Source organism: Myodes glareolus, chromosome 19 (genome assembly GCF_982192425.1).
Source record: "Myodes glareolus chromosome 19, mMyoGla1.1, whole genome shotgun sequence".
Classification (NCBI taxonomy): domain Eukaryota; kingdom Metazoa; phylum Chordata; class Mammalia; order Rodentia; family Cricetidae; genus Myodes; species Myodes glareolus.
In genome coordinates this window covers 56878920-56899609 of record NC_142044.1, presented here as the reverse complement: position 1 = coordinate 56899609, position 20690 = coordinate 56878920, and the positions used below count along the sequence as shown (strand labels likewise).

The 20690-nt window shown below is 39.5% G+C and overlaps 1 protein-coding gene across 1 annotated transcript in view; it reads left to right on the top strand.

The window, feature by feature from the left end:
* Window positions 1-20690, top strand: part of Adamts20 (ADAM metallopeptidase with thrombospondin type 1 motif 20) — a 129435-nt gene that overhangs the window by 90560 nt on the left and 18185 nt on the right. Inside the window, exons 29-33 of the mRNA XM_048444778.3 lie at window positions 11544-11711; window positions 16922-17095; window positions 17809-17979; window positions 19407-19607; window positions 20376-20505. Coding sequence (XP_048300735.3) covers window positions 11544-11711; window positions 16922-17095; window positions 17809-17979; window positions 19407-19607; window positions 20376-20505 — 844 coding nt within the window. The remainder of the gene's footprint in view (window positions 1-11543; window positions 11712-16921; window positions 17096-17808; window positions 17980-19406; window positions 19608-20375; window positions 20506-20690) is intronic.

Sequence of the window (20690 nt, the reverse complement as noted above, 5' to 3'; positions counted from 1 at the left end):
TTTTTTTCAGTGTTTGGCAATAGTGTTCCTCAGGGTAAAGAAGACAGATGTCAAGAATCCACTGGGATTCTTGCCTCCAGCTCTGACTGTTGAGTTCTGCTCTGAGAACCCAGAAATGCTGTGTTCCAGTCATACAGGCACATAAATCAATGGGAGAGCCTTTATTGTTCTCAGGATTTGGAAAAGAAGGGAGAGAAAAGATGGGAGCCATCCATTTGTTGTACATTTGCGTAGTGCGTCAAGTGCTGTAAAAGAGTCCTTCACATGTCATACTGCTACCGCAAGTTCTGCTGTTATTGTTGTCATTTTATCTGAGAATGTAGAGAACCGGTGAAGTTGAAGCACTGTTGGCTACTATACACATTGCTGCAACACGACACCTGATGGAACTACTTAAGAAAGGATGTGGTTTGGCTCTTGGTTCTAGGAGGGTACAGTCTATTGTGGCAAAAAGGCAGAGTGGTCACTTGCCTGGGCAACCAGAGAGCATAGTGTGGACAGGAAGTAAGGCTGTACTACAAAACCTCAGTGTTCATCTCTGTTACCCTCTTTATCCAGAAAGCCTCCACATCCCAAACAGTGCCACCAGTGGGGGCCAAGTGTTCAAATATATGAACTTCTGGGGAACATTGTGTGGGGAAAAATGTCCCATGTCGGGCGCCATTTGTGAACAGAGACTCTACTTTTCACTTCCCGACTCTCAGACTTGAATAATCACACAGAAACTATATTAAATGCAAAGCTGTTTGACTAATGATTCAGACATATTCCTAGCTAGCTCTTATATATTAAATTAACCCGTTTCTATTAATCTATATATCATTACAAGGCTGTGACTTACAAGGTAATGTTTTGGCATCTTTCTCCTTAGGCAGCTACCTTGCATCACCTTGACTCTGCCTACTTTCTCTTTTTATCTCTGTTCAGGTTTTCCACCTGGCTTTACTCTGCAAAGTCATTAGCCAAAACAGCATTATTCATTAACCAATAAAAGCAACACATATATAGAAAGACATCCCACATCAGCAAACCACACTAAGCATCTAGCCCTAAGCTGCCCAAAGACTGACAGCTATTTCAAAATGTGTCTTATTCTCTACCCTACATATTTTTGTTATCTAACCCATCATTCCCCACTATTAAAACTCATAAAAACACATCTTACATTTTAATAGAAATAATTCATTTTATGTGCTTTTGGTAATTATTTAAAATGGACTCAATTTTACTGAATTATAAATTTAATTCCTAAAGTAATTCCATTGCCACTTCTGTTGCATGTGGCCAGCAGACATTAATTTGTGCCGTGTATGGCTTTCCTTTAATTCCCACTCTGACTCGCCCCTGCCCCAGACACTTATGTAGCTCATTCATGTCTCATCTGAGAGCTCTCAATGCAAATTCCTTTTGGGGCCTTTACAACCCTGTTTAAAAGCAAACTTCCTGGCCTTACTTTTGTCAATTCCCAAAGCAGCTCACAAAGCATTTGTGGAAATGGGGATGGTCATTCCTGCTACTTTTTTTTGTATTTAGTTTTAAGGATGTCTTCAGTGTTATCATAGTAATGCTTTAAAAGTTAGTATCTAAAAATAAAAGTACACTGGAGTTTTATGGTCTGTCCACACTGAAGAATTTCAGTTTTTCCACAATGGAAGGTAGGTGCTCATGGTTCTTCCTGTTGGCTCCAAGGTAGGGTACATGTGGGATATTTATTATAGAGAAGCATTATACATTCTTGTAAAAGCAATATCCTGGCTTCCTATGGTTTGTGAAAGCATCAGGAAAAAAAACAGGCTCAGAATAACACCAGTGAAACAGTTATTAAAATTTGGGGGATGGAGTAGGGCTGGAGAGATAGATGGCTCCATGTTTAAGAGCACTGACTGCTCTTTCAGAGGCCCCATGTTCAGTTCCCAGCACCCACATGGCAGCTCACAAACGAAGCAGGCTTTTTCTTTTAGGCCACCAACCAAGTCCCAAATCATGACACAGAGACATATTAGTTGTGAATGGTCAATCTAACTTAGGCTCATTTCTGGCTATCTCTTTTAACTTAAATTAACCTGTCTCTCTATCTCTACTTTCTGCCTTAGGGCTTTTTACTTGCCTTTCTTCTGTATATCTTTCACTGCTTTCTGTGTCGGTTTGTGTGGTGTCTCCCTCGTTCTCTCCTCTCTTCTCTGTTTTTTTTTTCTCAATTGTCTCTCTCCTATTCATTCTCTCTGCTTGACAGCCCTGCCTATCCTTTCTCCTGACTAGCTATTGGCCATTCAGCACTTTATTAGTCCAAACAGATGCCTTAGGCAGGCAAGGTGAAACAAACAGAGTATGTCTTTACATAATTCAGCACACATGGAGACAGCATTAAACATTAAAAAATGTTTATGCAGCATAAACAAAAGTAACGGACTTTACACAATTAAAGTCACATTCTGCAGCATAAACAAATGTAGCACACCTTTGTCAAGTGAAAATAATATTCTACGGAACACAAATGTCTGCAATTCCAGCTCTAGGGGATCCTGCAGCCATAGTAAAACACCAATGCAAATAAAATCAAAATCAATAAACTTTTAAAAATTGGGGCAGTATTTTCACAATTCTCATGTTAGCCACGGCTTTTGTTTCTCAATCCCTAGATGAGTGTAACTCCAGGTAGGGACTCTAAATCAGTCTTGCTTGCAAACAGGAAATGTGGAGAAGTCTGAAATATTCCTTATTTCTTATGTTAAAAAGCAAATTACCAGCCTTAGAGTAAGGGCAGGATTCCCTGAGTAGTTCCTGCTGCAAATAATGTTTTCAGCCAAGTGAGATGGCTCAGCCCTTTAGTTCCAGAACTCAGGAGTCAGAGGCCGGTAGACTATGTGAGTTTGATCTATGTAGCAAGTTCCCAACTAGCCAGGGCTACACAGTAAGACCCTGTCTTAAATAATCATGATGCTGCTGATGCTTGGATTTGGAATTGGAATTACATGTAGTACTGTTTCTAGCAAAATAAAGCTGAGTTTAGTAGCATCTATGCTGGTGAACATATTTTTTAATCAATTTGACACAAACTAGAGTCATCTGAGAGGAGGAAAGCTCAATTGTGTGTTGGTCTGTGAGGGCATCTTCTTGTCTGACTGAGCCCAGGGTGGGTGGTGCATGCCCCGCAGGTGATCCTTACATAACAAGGCAAACCAAGCAGCATTCCCCCAGGGTCTCTGCTTCAGTTCCTGTCTCCAGGCTTCTGTTAATCAGATTATCCAGATTTCCTCTTCCAGAGTTTGGGTCCAAGTCTGTCACAGCATCAGAGAAGCAAACCAAAACAGCATCTTTGCCAGTCTGAAATCACCTCCTCATCTCCGATTGAAGAGTCAGTTCGGTCCCTGAGACCTTTAGTCCCTAGTCACAAGAGAATTTTTTTACTCTAATTTTCTAATACGTGTTTGCATGTGGTAAGCATTTCTATATAAGATACTTATATGGATTATTGTAACTTTGCTTCAAGTTTGGTATTTGAAACTGAATAGTAACCTTTGCAGTTGCATAGACAATATTGCCAAGTAGATGACAGTAAGTTGTCATTAAGTATGATTCAAATTGATGCTGGCCAGTGGTGGTACATGCCTTTAAACCCAGCACTTGGGAGGCAGAGACAGCTGGGTATCTCTGAGTTCAAGACCAGCCTGCACTACAGAATGAGTTCCAGGACAGCAAATATATATATATATTTGCATTACCCAAATTAGAACTGTAAATCTATGATGTGTATATAAAGATGGATGGATGGATGTACATACAGTCAAAAATAAAGTTTAAAGCATAAAATAGAAATTTAAAAGTTATGATTGCTACACAGATCTCGGCAGAAGGGAATAGGCTGAATATCTTTGCTATATGGGATTTATTTTTGTTCTTCAGTCTGGGAGCCAAACATTTTGTAAATTAATCTGACTTTAAAAATCTTAACTGTCGAAAGCTATGAGGTTTAAATCTGATTAAAGAGAATAAAATATTTCAGCAGTAAATAATTTTCGAAACCAACTGCTGGGCTCATTCAAGCTGCATAGTTGAAAGCTATCTGACACAGATTAAAACAGGAGCATTTCCAACTCCATTAAGCTTTTAGACTGTCAGTATCACTTTCAGGAAATGCTGTGTGTGGCATCACTGTGAATTAAGGGATAGCCCCGTATCAGGGCCTCTTCCCACAAGAGGCTCTTCGTGTGGGAGTTTGTCTGTTCTCTTGTAAACAACTATATTACTGCACTGCCTTAATGATTTTATTCTTGGACTTATAATGAAGAAATCCTACTGTAGAAGGTTTTGTCCATTGTAGTGGATGCTCTTCAGGGTGAAGGAGCTCCAGGAGGTTTATGTCTGAGAGACAAACTGTGGCAAACTTTCACGGAGATATTTCTGGATTTCTGGAAGTCTCAAAAACAATAGTGCTGCCGGGGGTTAGGTACAGTTTTTACTTTATTTAGATACTGTTGCATTAGGACTCTTAAACAAAGAGAGAAGAGAAAGCCTTCATGTTGTAGTCCTTGGAATATTCTGTTTCCAGGGTGTTCTGACCTAAGACGCTATCATTCCTTTACTGAGATCTTACTTCATGCTTTGGCCTCTCACTTCATAATGGTATTCCAAAGGGAGTAAACACAACCATTAAAATGTTATTTCAAAATTCTCCACCAAAACGGCTCTGGTTAAGATTGTCCAGTTATCAAAATTTAAATCTACTTCATCAGCAGCACATACCAAGCTTTAGTTTTGAGTGAAGAGCCAAACAAGGCCGATACATGTATGTAATAATAATTCAATCAATACTGAAAATGTAATTGACCATTTGCAATTGTCAGTTAACCAGAGGAGACGGCCCGGTTCAGCAGAGCACCTGGAATTTAATTCAAGCCTCTCTGTCTGTTGCACTCCGGTGTCCACAGACAGCCATGCTTCTCTTCGCGGAAATGAGGTCTAACTTGTGGTCAGTGAGCATTCCAGGACTTTAGGGTAAGACACACTTTCTGTGGCCTCTGCTGTCCTGAAACAGAAAGATCGGGTGAATCCTCCTACCACTCAGTGAGCAACCCTTTGTTAGCCGTATGGACATCTAGCTATTGCCTTATATAGAGTAAGTAAGCCATCGGAGCTGTGTGTGAGCCACGTGTCCATGAGCATTTACATCTTCAACAGATGGACCTTTCTATTATAAAAACTGCAGGGGCTGATTTGGTCTTTAGAAGTGAAATACTTATTTCATCTGATCATTTGACGTCTTCTAAAACTTATTTTTAAAAGAAAGAGTCAGGGGACTGGGGATGTAGCACAGTGGTAGAGCACTTGCCTGGCACACCCAAAGCTAATATACAAAAGATTCAGCAGTGGTGGCACCTACCTGTGATCCTAACACTTGGGACTCAGGGTGGGGGTGTCAGAAGTTCAAGGTCACCCTCTGCTACCTCTGCTACATAGAAAGTTCAAGGCCAGCATGGCTGAATATAGGAGATTTTCTTAAAATTAGGAAATAAGTAAATTTTAAAATTCAAGAAAATTTGTAGGCCAAGCTAAACTGAACAGTACTACTGAACAGTAGTGTCTTGCTTGGTTTTGTTCAAGGTTGTTCAGTGCATTCTCTCACTATAACTGCTGTGTTTCTTATTGTCATTAAATTGTCATTATCAACATACTCGAAGTTATTTAATACATTAGGACACGAAAATAACCAAATGTCTGAGAAAAAAAAAAACAAACAAACCTCAGGTTATGTCAACTTGGGTTTTATTTCCTAGTAGCTGAAAAACTAAATGGCCCAATTTTTATCCATTTACAAAGAGGTTTTGAAAATGCATCTTTTTACATAAAGGTTTTGCAATTGTAATTCTTCTCTTCCAATGAGACGGATGTGAAAGAAGCAGGGGTTCAGCTGTTAAAATTTAGTTCTAATTCTTATTTACTGGCCTGGAATTAATAAATGGTGTTACTAGAAGCCAATTTTCAGAACTGGTTATTGGCGAATTTACTTATCAAAAGTCATTTCAGAGAACTGGCGATGATATAGTCACCCCCTCACCCACCCCCTTTCTTCAGATCCCCTTCCCTATTTTCATCTCTATCAATCTCTCTTCTATTTTCAGGCAATCTTGTCGGAGTTTGTTGTTGTTGCCAGAGGGAGGGAATTTGTGTTGCTTGTCTTTCTCTGTCTGTCTAACTTCACCCACAAGACCATCTGTATTTCTGAAAACACCATGTCTTGTTCTTCTTAATGGTTGGAAACAAAGGCACACTGTGCACATAGCAGGCTTTCTTTAGTCACTCGGCTGATGGGCACCTACCTCATTCTGCAACGTGGCTACACAGGTCTCTCTTGTGGGTGTTGACTTCATTTCCTTCAGGTTTACAGCCAGAAGTGAAAAGCTGAACCATAAAGTAGATGTGAATTTGTTTTTCTGAGGGATTTCATACATTTTTTTCATAGTAATTACATTCACTTATATGCCAACAATTGAATATTAGTTTCAGTATTTGTTCTGAGAGAAGTATAAATACAATTTACATGACAACATAGAAAAATACCCCAACTAAAGAGTAAACTATATATGCATTTGCATATGTATATATGTATATACTATATATTGCATATTTATATTCATAGAGAATGCTATACTAAAGCAAATGAAATGCACATTTGCAATTTTTATAGTTTTAATTTTGACTTCTCTTCTATTCTACAGACCAGACTTCAGATTTTTTTCCAGATAACTAGTTACAGTACCTTCGAGGACTAAAATGGAAATGGTTATTAGTGTGTTGTTGCCTGGATTTTCCTGGGGAGTCATGAACAATTGTCTGTTCACCCCAGATACAGCAGTAGCTGCAGGGCAAAAGAAAGATTCCACCAAAGTCTAGCTCGATCAGCCAATAAGGTTTTATCCTTAGTGCCACAAGGGCAGCTCTATCACTGTCAGGGACAGCTCACTAAACCCGAATCCTGATGCTCCTTGCACAAGCTTCCGGCTGCCCTGCCCGTCTTTTGTCCCTAGGGGATGTGCATTGTTTATGTAATATTGGAGACAGGCTTTCCCGGTCTTGAGACTTCACTTTTGGGAGCTTCCTGGTCTCTGTGTCTTCTTCTCTCAAGAAGGGAGTTTCACTTCAGAGCAACTGACCACACGGCATAAGAAACCAGGGAATTTTGAATGTTCCATTTCAAACCTGTTAGGCGTCTCCAGTGGACTTTGAGTGATGTCAGAGAAGCACAAGGGAGTGAATGAACCCCGCACTCCTCTGGTCTATGGTGTACTGCAATTATCTCTTCTGCATAGAAGAGGAAAGCGAACAATTTGTAATACATTAAATTGGGAAAAAGTAATTCTGAGGCCTTCCTATTTTCCATGCTTCTCTTTGGTGTGTCTGTTCTTGGTTTGTTTATTATCCAAGAGAAAAAGATGCAGAGAAAAGACAATTAGAGGCATATTGAATGTAGCAAATGAGAAGCAAGATTTGTAAGAAGGGAACTATGAGACCCAACCTAAGCATGCTTGTTCTGAGTTAAAGACTCTTAAAGATTAGGAGAAGACAGATTGTCTATTATAAAACAAGACACTCAGAAAAGAGCAAAGCTGTTTTTGAGAGGCAATGAAGCTGACGCTCAGTATTGAACAGGGTGAATGTGCCATGGCGTTGGTGAGGACGAAAAGGGCATGCGTGGGCATCCTAGGTGGGCTAGGCAGAGTACTTTCCAGGAAGGATGTTATACACTGTCTCATCCACTGACCTCCATCTTTGCCATTTACTGACCCCCATTGGCAGCACGGAAAATGTCCTTAAACCTGCCCCACTTAAAATCAGTGTGCTGTTCTGTAGTCTTCTGGTTTTTTTACCGATTCATATGGTTTTACAACTTTCACAGTGTTGTAAATGTTCTTAGAAGTTTTGTCTAATCGTTTCTTCTCATAAAGAAAAAAATCTCCCTTTTACCTTGACAGATGCTATTTTACTGATGTAACATAAAAATGGACGTTTGTACCGGGCAGGTTCTGCATCACTGAGGTGGACAGCAACACACGTATTTTAGAGCTGCTGTGTTAGTACTAGCTAGCATGCAAACTAGTTCTCCAGTGTCAGTATGCTTCGTACAACTGTCAGAAAGGGTAATATTCTGGATTAAACAAGTTTGTAAACATCTGGAGAAGCAAAGGCTCTCATGTGTTAGGTCAAAACAACCTCCATCCCCTCGTTTGATTTCCGTCAGCGGTTTATGGTTTTAAAACTAGTCAAAAAGTCTCCATAATTGAGCCGTTGCTTTTTCTATCATATGTACTGGAAATAACAAATAATTTTATTCTATATTCCCTTGCAGCGATTTTGTGAAAGGAAGAATATTCCTGTTCTAGAGTTAATTCTTCTCAGTATAGAATATTTCTGTTCTAGAGTTAATTCTTATCAGTATGGGATATTCCTGTTCTAGACTTAATTCTTATCAGTATGGGATATTCCTGTTTTAGAGTTAATTTTTCTCACTATAGAATATTCCTGTTCTAGAGTTAATTATTCTCAGTATAGGCTGCATTCTCCCAGAATAGGAAGCTTTAGGTCACCTGAAGGCCTGGAGTGGTTCCGTTTTATCACATGCAAGCTGTGCATTTCCTTCAAATGGCCTGTTTTTTAACGGAAATTTTTAGTCAACTCATTTGTAAACAACATTGATTTGGAATACTTGATGCTTATTTGCTATTGCTGTGTAGGAAGCAGCTTGTGTTCTTGTGATTATGAGCCATCTTCGTCTCTTAGAGGAGAGGAAGGGAATTGAGATGGAGAAGGAAATGACAGCAGAGGCGTGTGGTGGGTGTGATCAAAGTATGCTGTAGACATGGATGAGGAATGACCATGGCAACCATGATCCTGAATAAGCAATACACGAGTTTTGAACCAACCGTAGGAGGTACAGGTAACTTTTAGGAAGATATTCATCGACAAGAATGCAAGAGAGAAACTTTATGGCATTAATACAATTCCAAGGGAAAAATCAGATTTCAGTGTCTTAAAAGTTGAGAGAAAAGAACAGATCTTTCTGTGGCACCAGAGGAGACAATTGCTGTTGTGTGGGTGTCTATGAGGTGGACGGCTTCTTACAGTTTCCCCAGTTCAGAACGCAGTGTGGTTTGGGTGAAGAAGGGAGAAACGTTTCACCGTTGTTTATGGTGTCGCCGCCTCTTTCCAATGAAAACATAATTCTTTGCATAGCATCTTCCCTTTTACTTTAGAGAAATTCCCACATGGCATTCATCAGACGTGATAAAATGCTGCAGTTACTCTTCCTCAGAACTTGGGGGAAACAGATCTGTATTTGTTCAGAACTCAAAAGAAAGAGTTTTATTTTAAGTCCATCCAAAGCATAAATTACTTTGCAAATCTTTGGCTCTGTAGCTTAGAGGACACTGTGTGTGTGTGTGTGTGTGTGTGTGTGTGTGTGTGTGCATGTGTTCATCTGTATGTATAGACAAATCTGGAGCCTTTAGAGAAGTAAAAGAACTTGGGATAGTTAATCTAAGAAAGAAAATAATGACCATTCTTTAACATTAAAGAGTGAGGACCAACTTAATGTGCCAGGCTTTGTTGATTTCCCATGGGAGCCCTTACCTCTTGGGAGGAGCAGAAGGGGGTGGTCTTGGGGGGGGGGAAGAGGAGGCAGGGGTGGGGAACTGTGGATAGAATGTAAAATGAAATTTAAAAAAGAAAGAAAAAAGAAAACAGCAACAAAAGAGTGTGAAATATTATTGTACCTTGAAATTTCATAATCATGAAGTTGGAGAGATGGCTCAGCAGTTGAGCGCACTGGCTGTTCCTTAATTCCTAAGGCAGCTCACAACCTTCTGTAACTCTAGTCTCAGGGCATGCAGTGCCCATTTCTGGCCTCTGCAGGCACTGCACACATGTGGTGCACAAGCATATATGAAGTCAAAACACCCTTACACATAAAATGAAGTGAAAAACCCCACAAAAACCATGACAAGTTGTATAATCCAATATTTGAAAAAAAAGAGTATTGATTAAAACTGGGTGTTTCATAATATAAGAAGAGTATGAATTTAAAACAAAAGAGTGGCATTGCCATTTCTTGAACAAATAAGAAATATACTTGAAATTATGTTTATTAATTTTACTTTTATAAAAATAAAAATTTTCTTATGAAATAGGTGTATAAAATTTGTTTACATTTAGAGTGTGTTTAGTGATGGTTTGGACTAAACTAATCATTGTCTAGATAACTCCAGTAAATTAAAATAAGGTGGAAGAAAAAGAGTAGAAAATGAATAGAAAACCGTTCTGTTTTCTAAAGAGTGACTTTTTGGTTCATGCTGCATGAGTCTGCATTCCAGACTAAACTAAAGTCTCAAGTTCAGTCTCTTTTCTCCTGTTGTAATTGTTTTGTAAAGGAGTTGATTGTTCTCAGAAATACCTGTAATATTCTGCATGATTGAACAGTCTTAATTGCTGAGCCATCCTTCCAACCTCTTTAATCATATGTGTGTGCATGCATGTGTGTATATATACACATGTTATAAATATATAGAGAATACAATATCTAACATTATCACAATCTGTTACATATTTCTAAATGAATCAAATGTCCATACCTCCTTTAAAAGACTGTTCTACTATATAAGTTGGAGGACTAATGATAGACACTCCTTCCATACTGATGCAGTAAGAGTTGTCTTGGACCCATGTCTACCTTGCTTGACTTTTCCTTGGTCCATCTATCATGCTGAAGTTATCAGTAGCATCTCTGAGAACTCATAAAGAAAATGGCAAAAGAGGAATCTAATATTTCATAAGGATCCAAATGGGTAATAGAACTATGTTGGACAATCCATACGACTCCTCTTATGCGGATCTTAGGGGGAGTTTATAGGAATGGTGTTTTAGCCTCCTTTCCCAAGGGGAAGAAACTGGTATGAGGGCAATGTTTTGTGGCAAAGCCCAAGCCATCTACCACACTGCACTGGACTCTTGCCTGGAGGTGTATTTTCAATCTTTTGTTGTCTCTGTCGGGTGACTGCTAGTACGGAGATGCGCAAAATACAGAAATAATGTATGAAGAAAGCGAAACTGCTTTCTCAGTTGGCTCACAACGCTGAATGATCATGGGGACATTTTGTTTTTATGGAGAAAGATCAGATCTTAGTGTAAAAGTATGATAATACATATATACAAGATGGTGACCCTATGTACAAACCAGATTACAGGTTTGGGCATGACATTCAGCTAGTTAAAGACAGTCTTTAACTTTAGGAAATCTAAACCTTCATGTGCCAGAGTTTATGGCTAGTACAGTTTAGATAGTCAGTACTTCTGTGGAAGGAATGGCTGCTTTATAATGCCAGTATCAATTAATTTACATTGGTAAATTTCTAATTCTCGATAACCTGAAATACCAGGCCATTGGGTAACAAAAATGTTGAAGCAACAGTGTTTTTCTTACTTCATTTTGTATTTTTGAAGGTAAGATAATAAAAATACATTATACATTGAGTGTATCTGTATATCTTCTGTAGTGTTCAGCTTCTTGTGGTAAAGGTATAAAGTACCGGGAGGTCCTTTGCATTGATCAACTCCAAAGAAAATTAGAAGAAAAATACTGCAGTCATCTGCAGAAACCTCGAACTCACAAAGCTTGCAGATCGGGACGGTGCCCTTCATGGAAGGCCAACAGATGGAAGGAGGTATGTGGCATTTTCAACTATCACATGTTTGATTTATCTATCATCTATCTATCTATCTATCATCTATCTATCTATCTATCTATCTATCTATCTATCTATCTATCTATCATCTATCTATCTATCATCTATCCATATGTCTACTTTCTATTGTCTATCTTTCATCTATCTTCTATCTATTTTCTGTCTTTCATCTATCATCTATCCATCTACCTATCATCTATCTATCTTCTATCTACCTATTATCTATCTATCTATTGATCGATCTATCTATCTCCTATCTTTATTCCCTCTTCTTTTCCATCTGTACATCATTTCTAGATATCTATATTTACATTTTAAAAGTCTGAATTCAGCTTGAATGTTTGACTTCTTTACAGTATCTTTTATTACAGAATGTTCTGCACTGTGCTTCAATACTATATAGCATTGTTGCACTTGCAACAATAATAATTTAGTTTAATAATAATAATAATAATAATTTAGTTTCTCGATTTTATTTTGAGGTTACATTTTTACAGAAACTCTGCTAGTGAACATGGGGCTCATGGCCACTGGCATTATCTTGGTTATCTAACAACAAAGTATATTCAGTGATGTATTAATAATGACCTTGGTTCCATCTCAGAATCTTGGATTTGAGTTAAGATGGCATCCTGGAGAGACAGAGAGTAAATTACAGGCATAATTGCAACTAGAGGTGAACAAGTGAGGTTTGAGATCTTTGGAAAGGCTAAGAAAACTCATCACAAAAGAAATAGGTGAACACATACGGTCCAGGCTGACAACTCAATTTTGAAAGAAAAGTGAATGCATGCTTCAGCATACTCCAGTACAAGAACACCATACCTACATAGTTTTTTGGTGGACAGTTGTTGTTTGAGGGGTACCATGTCATCTCATTGATACTGAGTGAAAACTCCTCTGTTTATAGAACAGGCAGCTTCTGAAAAGTATGTTGTGCTTACTTTTGATGATATTTAACTGATCTCTGAAGTGAAAAGAGTAGAATAAGATTCTTCTATTGTCTTCCTAAATTGTCTACTAAGTTGGCCCTGACCAAGGGAGATAAAAATTCAGGAATTTTTCCCCTAGGCACAGACACTGTCCACGTGGATGACATTCAGTATCATACTTGGGGCCTGACACATTGAGGAGTCAGCTCAGGGTGGGGTTCACAAGCAAAGCTGCGATTCCCTAAACACACATGAAAAAATGTCTTGTTTCTAGGAGTCATATGTGTGCTGGGGTGGTGAGTTCATTTGTTTGTTTTAATGATTCGAGGATTTAAATTGCCTCTAAAGCCACACATCTGGAAAGCAGACACAAACGGTCTTGTATTTCAATGTCTGTCACTGTTAAGCAGCAGTAATTAACATGCACCACCAAATACACTAGGAACATTATCAGAAAGCAAATGAAATGCACTCCTTTATAAGTCATTTGAGCTAATCTGGCCAGCAGTTTTCCAAATGCATCTTTGTAGCTAGGTTTCATGCAAGGTGGCAATAAAGACAATTACTGTTTTACAATTATATTATTTTATAATAATTATATTAAAACAATGCCACGGGTTATGTAATTGGGGCAGAGCAGCAACCAGTGATTATCTTGTGCATCCCTCTCCCTCTGAAAGTATAGATGTGTAGAACGCATTGCCATTTGTAGGGCAAGGACAGCCTGAAACTATTGGCTTCATAAGAGTATTTTTTATAGAATAAATCGAACAGTGAGAACCACACAAGTGGCCATTTGTTTCTGGGGATGGTGTAGGTGAATGAAGCTAATTTCAATTACCAAAGAAGACAATGTAAAAAGAAGGCAGATTCTGTACAGAGCATCTTTGCCTTTCTTGGTGTTAACATTCATCTTTGCCGCTGAAGCCTATTCCTTTAGGAGAGCTTGCATCGTTTCCTTTTTAGCATAAGTCAAGCCAACTAGGGAAGATGGTGTATTTGCTTTTGTGGGGCAGATGGTTAAAGGCCTAAAAAGACTCCCCATGATGCAATCATGAACAGATGTAGCAGAGAAAGATGTTTGGGCCCCACAGGAATGTTGGTGACCCAGAGAGTAAATCATTCTCCTACTTCACAGCCACACCCCTTAATCCTACCTGAGCTCAACTTGAGAGTTGTCCACTGTGTATTGGAGATATCTGTGGATTTGGTTATCCAAATTTGCTTGTGCCTTTTTAGTGTTTTGCCCTCTTCGGGAGAGCTAATCTACTGTTGTTCTGCACAGAGACATCTTAGTCCAGAGGTGTATACTAGTCTTCCATATGTAACAAAAACTACAGTGTGACAAGTATAATCAGTGAAGAGATGGCAGATCCTTTGATAACTATGTCACCACGTTCAAAATAAAAGACATCTGGCCACGTGTGAAGTAAGGTGCTTGGTAAACAGCATAGCCACTGTCTTTGAAAAAGCCAAGATAGTAGCCTGAGAAGGGCTGCAGAAGTAAACATGGGGCAGGGTTCAGACTTACATGTTAAAGACAATAGGGAGTCATACAAGGTATTATGAGACACTCATATCTTAGCTCACACTATGAGAATGTAGGTGTTGGCTACCATATACCTAGGGAAGCCACTGTAGTTCTGAGAACAGATAGTGATGGAACCCTGAGTTTACTTATTCATCTCTTGATCAGGGCCAACATGCTGGGCAGTTTAGAGAGCTATTAAAAGGATCTCATTCTGTTCTATTCCATCCCCTGAACAAGGTGGTTGTGATAAAGATTCAGCAGCTACTTGTTAGAGAGAAGAATCGAGAGAGCCTACTGAGTGACAGACACATCGTGGAAAGAAAGTAAAGGAGACACTCTTAATTCAATATTTCTATTCGGAGTCACTCTGTCTATAACAATAATCTTCACCAAATATATAAGACTAAAGTAGGATTCTTAAAAATTGTAATTTATTCAATTAGACACAATTTGATGTAGAAAACAATACTGGGGAGGAAATTCTTGTTATGGCATCTCTGGGCATATTCATTTTAGGGAAGAAGTCCGTGTTAAGAATATAGTATTCTATATTCTAATATAGCGATTTAAAGCCTCCATGAATTTTTTTCTAAATGTGTACTATGATCAAAAGACAAAACCAAACAAACTCTGTGTTTTCTTGACTTAAAGGAAATATTATTTGTTTGGTAGAACTTCTTGCTTAGAAGTGTTTTGTAAACTAATTTTTTCCAAGGATTCTCTTTCAAGGTTACAGTAAGGATCTTATTCAAATGCAGTTTATATTTCTAAGATTGTCAGTAGGTTTTTATAACTACAAAACAAGACTTTATAGGCTAATCATTTTTTATAAGATGTTCAAATGAGCCAGACTGCGTCTTGATATGTCTGTCTACCTAGTATTATGCATGCTGCAAAGCAGACACGGTTACCTCCATACCAAGAGCCAGGTGAGTTTTTGGTGAACATATTCAGTGGATGGGCAGAATTCAATAGCCTATGCATGGCCTGTAGATCAATGTAAATTGAAGGAATATGCACGGTATTCAGAAGTGAGAAGACAGAATGTGTCTTTGGAGTTCGACACAGCAGCCACCCAGGTGAAAAGCTGCTGTGGTCTGTGAGAGTGATCTGAGTCACTGGTTTAGTTCAGATCTTGGCGTTGGTGGGATTTAAATATTTTTCTTATTATAAAACATATGTTGAAGTAGAACAGATGGGGTTAGATGCCACGGGGTGCTTGCAAGAACAGAGAGCTTGAAAAACTCTAGATATTTCTTTCTTATATTATCTCTGTTGAGAATACCAATGAGTCTTCGAACATTACTCTATGTGATCACAAATCCTTTCTGGAATAACAGGGGACAAAGACAACCAAACGCACAATGAATAAGCATCCTTCAGCCTTCTTCACGTTTTGCTAATATTGACTTAAAGTTCTCTGTTATTGTCAGTATCTGCTTTTTAGATATAACTGGATCTGGGAACACCTGACATCCCAAGGCTGAAAACTGGCTGCGTTTCCAGACTAGGAAGCAAGTCTGTGAGGGAGAGAGAGAGAGAGAGAGAGAGAGAGAGAGAGAGAGAGAGCGCAAAGCTTCAGCAGTCCTTTGTCAAGCTAAGAGTTTCTGTTCCCCCAAATTCATATGTTAAAATCCTGCCCCTACAAGTAATGTTGTTGAACAAGGACTTTGGGAAGTGAGTCACGAGGGTAGAGCCCCTGTACTTAATATTATCTTCCATGTGAAAGGGCCTTAGAGGGCTCCTAGTCCATTTTACAGACATCAAATATCCTGGTGCTTTCATTACGAGCTTTCCACCTGTGAGATATAAATGTCTGTTATTTGGTAGCCTCCCATAGGCTCATATGAATCGCAGCTCAGATGAGGAGGGAAAATGGCAGACGATGATGATGTTGCTGTAACAAGTATCCAAGTGAGAGTGTTGGTTTGGAACTGGGTACCAGTGCAGGGCAGGGGGAGCCTGGAGGCATGCATAGCAAAGGGTGCACTGCTGTGTCTGAGGTAGGGCAATCCCAGTGAGCACTGGCGAAGAAGAGCAGAGAGAAGACGTGAGAACTCCAGGCTGAGAGAATCTCTGAACGACTGAATGAAGTGTTTGTAGTAACAAATGTTCATTAATAATGCTAAGAAAAATGAGGACTGAAAGACCAAGACAAGGTTGTCTAAATTTATCATTTATTCAAGCTTTTCCAGAATGCTGCTCATAGAAATATAATCAAGATTCAACAGTTTAGCAAATATTTAGACCTCCAACAAGTTTAAATTATAGTGGGTGTTTCACATAAAAATATCAACATAACAAAACTCTTAGAAATTATTTAGTGGAAAATAATTGGCATAGTAAGAGAATTTAAGTCTTATTTAGAACAATACAGTAGCCCTGTGTAGACATTAAGTATATTAATGTACATTAAGTATAACCCAGCCAAGGGTTACCACACTGGGATGCCATCCAGCATACCCCAATTCAGTTGACAGTTTGCAGAAAACTTGAAGTACTTTGTGAATAACAGCTTTTTTAAAAAAAATCTATGTATTTATGTAGATTCTCTAGATATGACAAGGGTAAACACACTCATCTTAGTGATGTTCTCTCTAATGTATGATACAATATCGGGACAGGTTTACCACAAATAAGAAAATGTGCAACGTTTTCTTTTGTTGTTGATATGCGATTTAGTGTTTGTTGGCTACATTGTTCAGATCCTCTGGGCTCCTTTGTAGTGCTCTGTGACCTGTGGCTCGGGGCTGCAATGGAGGGAGGTGTACTGCAGATTGAGAGGCACCGGTCCAGTGGCTGAAGACATGTGTGATCCAGCTACCCGGCCTCAGCAGCATCAGCAGTGCTGGCACCAGGACTGCAGGAAGTACCAGTGGACAGCTGGAGCCTGGTTGGATGTGAGTGATAACAAGAGCTTGGTCTTCTCCTTTGCTTCTTAATTTTTAAAAACTTTATTATTATCATCTTTGTGTGTGTGTGTGTGTATGTGTGTGTGTGTGTGTGTGTGTGTGTGTGTGTATGATGTGAGGATGTGTAAAAGCTGCTGCGTGTTTGTTTTGGCACATGTGTGGGGGTCAGAGGACCTGTGTGGATTCTTAGTGTTAAGTTCAAGTTGCCAGACTTTCTACACTCAATTACTTTATCTTCTGAGCCATCTGTTTTGCTCTCCTTTCCTCTCCTCCCTCTCCTCTTCCCTGTCCTCTCCCCTCTCCTGTCCGCTCCCCTCCGCTCCCCTCCCCTCCCCTGCTCTCCCCTCCCCTTCCCTCCCCTCCCCTCCTCTCCTCTCCTCTCTTCTCCCCTCCCTTCCCCTCCCTTTCCCTCCCCTCCTCTCCTCTCCTCTCCTTCCCTCCTCTTCCCTCTTCTCCTTTCCTTCCCTCCTCTTCCTTCTTCTCCTCTTCCTTTTCATTTTCTGTCCTGTCTTCCCCTACTCACTTATTTTGAGGCAGAGGCTCCAGTAGCCTTGGTTGCCCTCGAACTCCTGCTCCTCCCACCGCCCCTCCAGAGTTCTGGCTTTGCAATTATGTACCACTATACCCACGTCTCAACAAGCAAACTTGCCAAGACACTGCACATAGGAAACGGTTACTGGTTTTTCTCATCGCACTTCCAGTGTTCAACATCCTGTAAGAAGAAGGAGACCTACCGTCTAGTGAAATGCACAGACGAACAAAACATCCAAGTGAATGAAAGTTTCTGCGATCCTTTAAGCAAACCTCTTTCGACCAAAAAGTGCAAGAATCCTCTCTGCAAGTATATGGTGGTGACGGGAGACTCATCTCAGGTAAGGGGTTGTTAGTTTCTTTCCCTTTTGCTGTCCTGAAATACCCTGACAAAAAATAAGCCTCGTAGATGAGGGATTAGAGCTACTCTTATCTGTGGATGCAAAATAGGGATTTGGAATACTGTTGGGAATTAAGCTGATTCAGGAAAGTGGGTTATCCCCTGGATTTAAGACTTTACCAGCTGTAGGTAGTTCACAACTTTACTAGTAGTGACTAGTTTACTAGTAGTTACTAGTTACTTAGTATCAGGACATGAATTCTTAGTAAGTGGGTCTTAAGTTCAATTAAACAACTGCTGGTTACTTCCAAGATGTGTGTCACTGTCTTACCCTTGAGCCTATCTTCCTGGTTGTTGTTATGGTTCATAGACTTTCCCGCAGGATAGGACTTAATTACTCTCTAATACTATGAGATCTTGTCTTTGGGGAAGAAGCTTCCAAGTGAGTTCTAGCTTGATCCCCCCAAGTCGTGTGATATCTTCAGCAATAGGGTCTTATCTTCATGTTTTGGGACTAACCAAGGGCAATGGCAGCAGCCTGCATTGTTTGGGTAGAGATTTCTGGGCTCCCCTGACTGATGCCTAGAAGGTAGGTTTCCCATACTTGGCAACTTCATGATACACATTTTAAATTTTGATGTCAAGTGTATTAGTCATTTTGCTATTGTAATTCTTTGGGTTTTGGGTTTCACATCCATAAAAATCACTGCCTAGTTTTGGCCAGAAGGATGTACACTTATATTTTCTTCTAAGTCTTATCATTTTAATTCATCTAATTAGGTCTGATACATTTTGACTATTTTCATTTAAGATATGAAGTCATCACCTCCATCTATATTTGCACATGGCTGCCCCTGTGAACCAAACATAAACCAAGGAAGAGATTATTATTCTCCCATTGAGTTCACTTGACATCTGTTGAGACTCAGCAAGACACAATGTTGTGATTGACCTTTCCACAAAATTCTACCCAGCTTCCACACCAATGTGGCAAGGTGCTCCTAAGAGTCACAGCAAAGTGTAAGGGACTCAATCTATTCAAATACTCCTGTGAAAAAAAGAACACACGGATTTCTGAGTTCTTTCCGTCTTCAGATTTTATTGCATGAAAACCCAAGACTGTCGGAATGACATAAGAACAGGACACTATGTTCAGTAGGCAGGATAGAGAGCTCAAAAATGGAAAGATTCCTCACAGGCTCCTCAGAGGCAAAATCTAGGCTGAATCTTGCTGTTCTGTATTTTGTGGCATGACTCTGTACAAGCTGCCTAAGTGTCTCTGCACCTTGGCTTCTCCACCGTGAATGAAGCCGGTTAATTGAGTTGATGTAGAACCGATACACATGATACACATGTAGCAGCTGACAGACATTAGGCCTTGGGCAAGTTCCAGGACTCCCAATTTCCTTACCAGTGCGCATTCTTCAGTGTGCAGGTAACTGCGGGTTCACTAACCCACAGAAGATTACATTCTGCACCAGGATCCGGTCCTCTAAGAAGCATGCATTCCATCAGCTTCAGCCTGTAGCCTATGGAGAATGTCCCGTGAAACCTTCTCCTCATGTGTACAGATGCGACATTGGAAGCTGTTTGCATGTGGCCACTTGGAAAGTGGGGAAATGGAGCAAGGTCAGTTCAGAATTCTAAATTTAAGGCCCTTTGTATAAGGCTTTTCAGAGGTGGAATGCCTGGTAATCCATATTTTAAGTAAATCTTCCAAGTTATTTTCTACACCATTGTCTAAAAAAACCACTTTATTAGATATTTGTATAAATATCTTACCCTTTCTGTGTGCATTCTAACTTACTTATAAAAAGATAACAATATTGCTCATTTGTAGACCTTGGAGAAAATGCATAGTGGCTTGGACTTTATGTAGATACTTCAGAAATATCAGCTAAATGAAGTAGCTTTCTCTAATATGTCTATAATACATATTATTTACACTACATTCTATTCATCAACTTAATGAAAATACAATAACATTACTTTGTAAATTCATCATAATGAAAACCTCTAAGTAGCTGTAATGATGGTAATAAATGAGATTAGTGTTTATTAAGTATTTGCAGTGTGCTATGTATACATATGCAGTTTTAATAAGGCTCATAAAGGAATGTTTACTGAATGTTTGCCGTGTGCTGATGATACAATTGTAAGAGACAAACAGCAAGAAACCAGCACCGGAGAAACAACAGCTGCAGGCTCACACTAAAGGATTCTTTTTCCCCCTCCAGTGACTATCCTTCCCCAGAATATTGTTGTATCTTCCATAGTTCTAACCACGACTGACCCTCCCTTTGATCTTAAAGAGTCTAGTCTTGGAGAGGGCAGTATGGGTTTCCTGGCCTTATTATTTGTTATCCATTTTTACCTCCGACTTTACTGTGTTGACAGTGCTCAGTCACTTGTGGAAACGGGATGATGGAGAGAAGGGTGGACTGCAGGACTGAAAACGGTTGGCCCACTGACTTATGTTTAAAGCCTTTAAAGCCAGATGCTCAAAAGAAATGTTATGCCAATGACTGTAAGTAATAGATTCCGAAATCTACCCAGCATCAAGTGTCCCTACGTTTCAGCTGAAATGTGAAACTAGATCTATGCAGCTGTCATGCTCTGCCACACGTTGCCAGACCTTCAGAGTACAGCAGTGATTCTGAGGGTCAAGTCCGTGCTGCTTGAGATTTGCTCAGTGTTGATGTATCACATGAC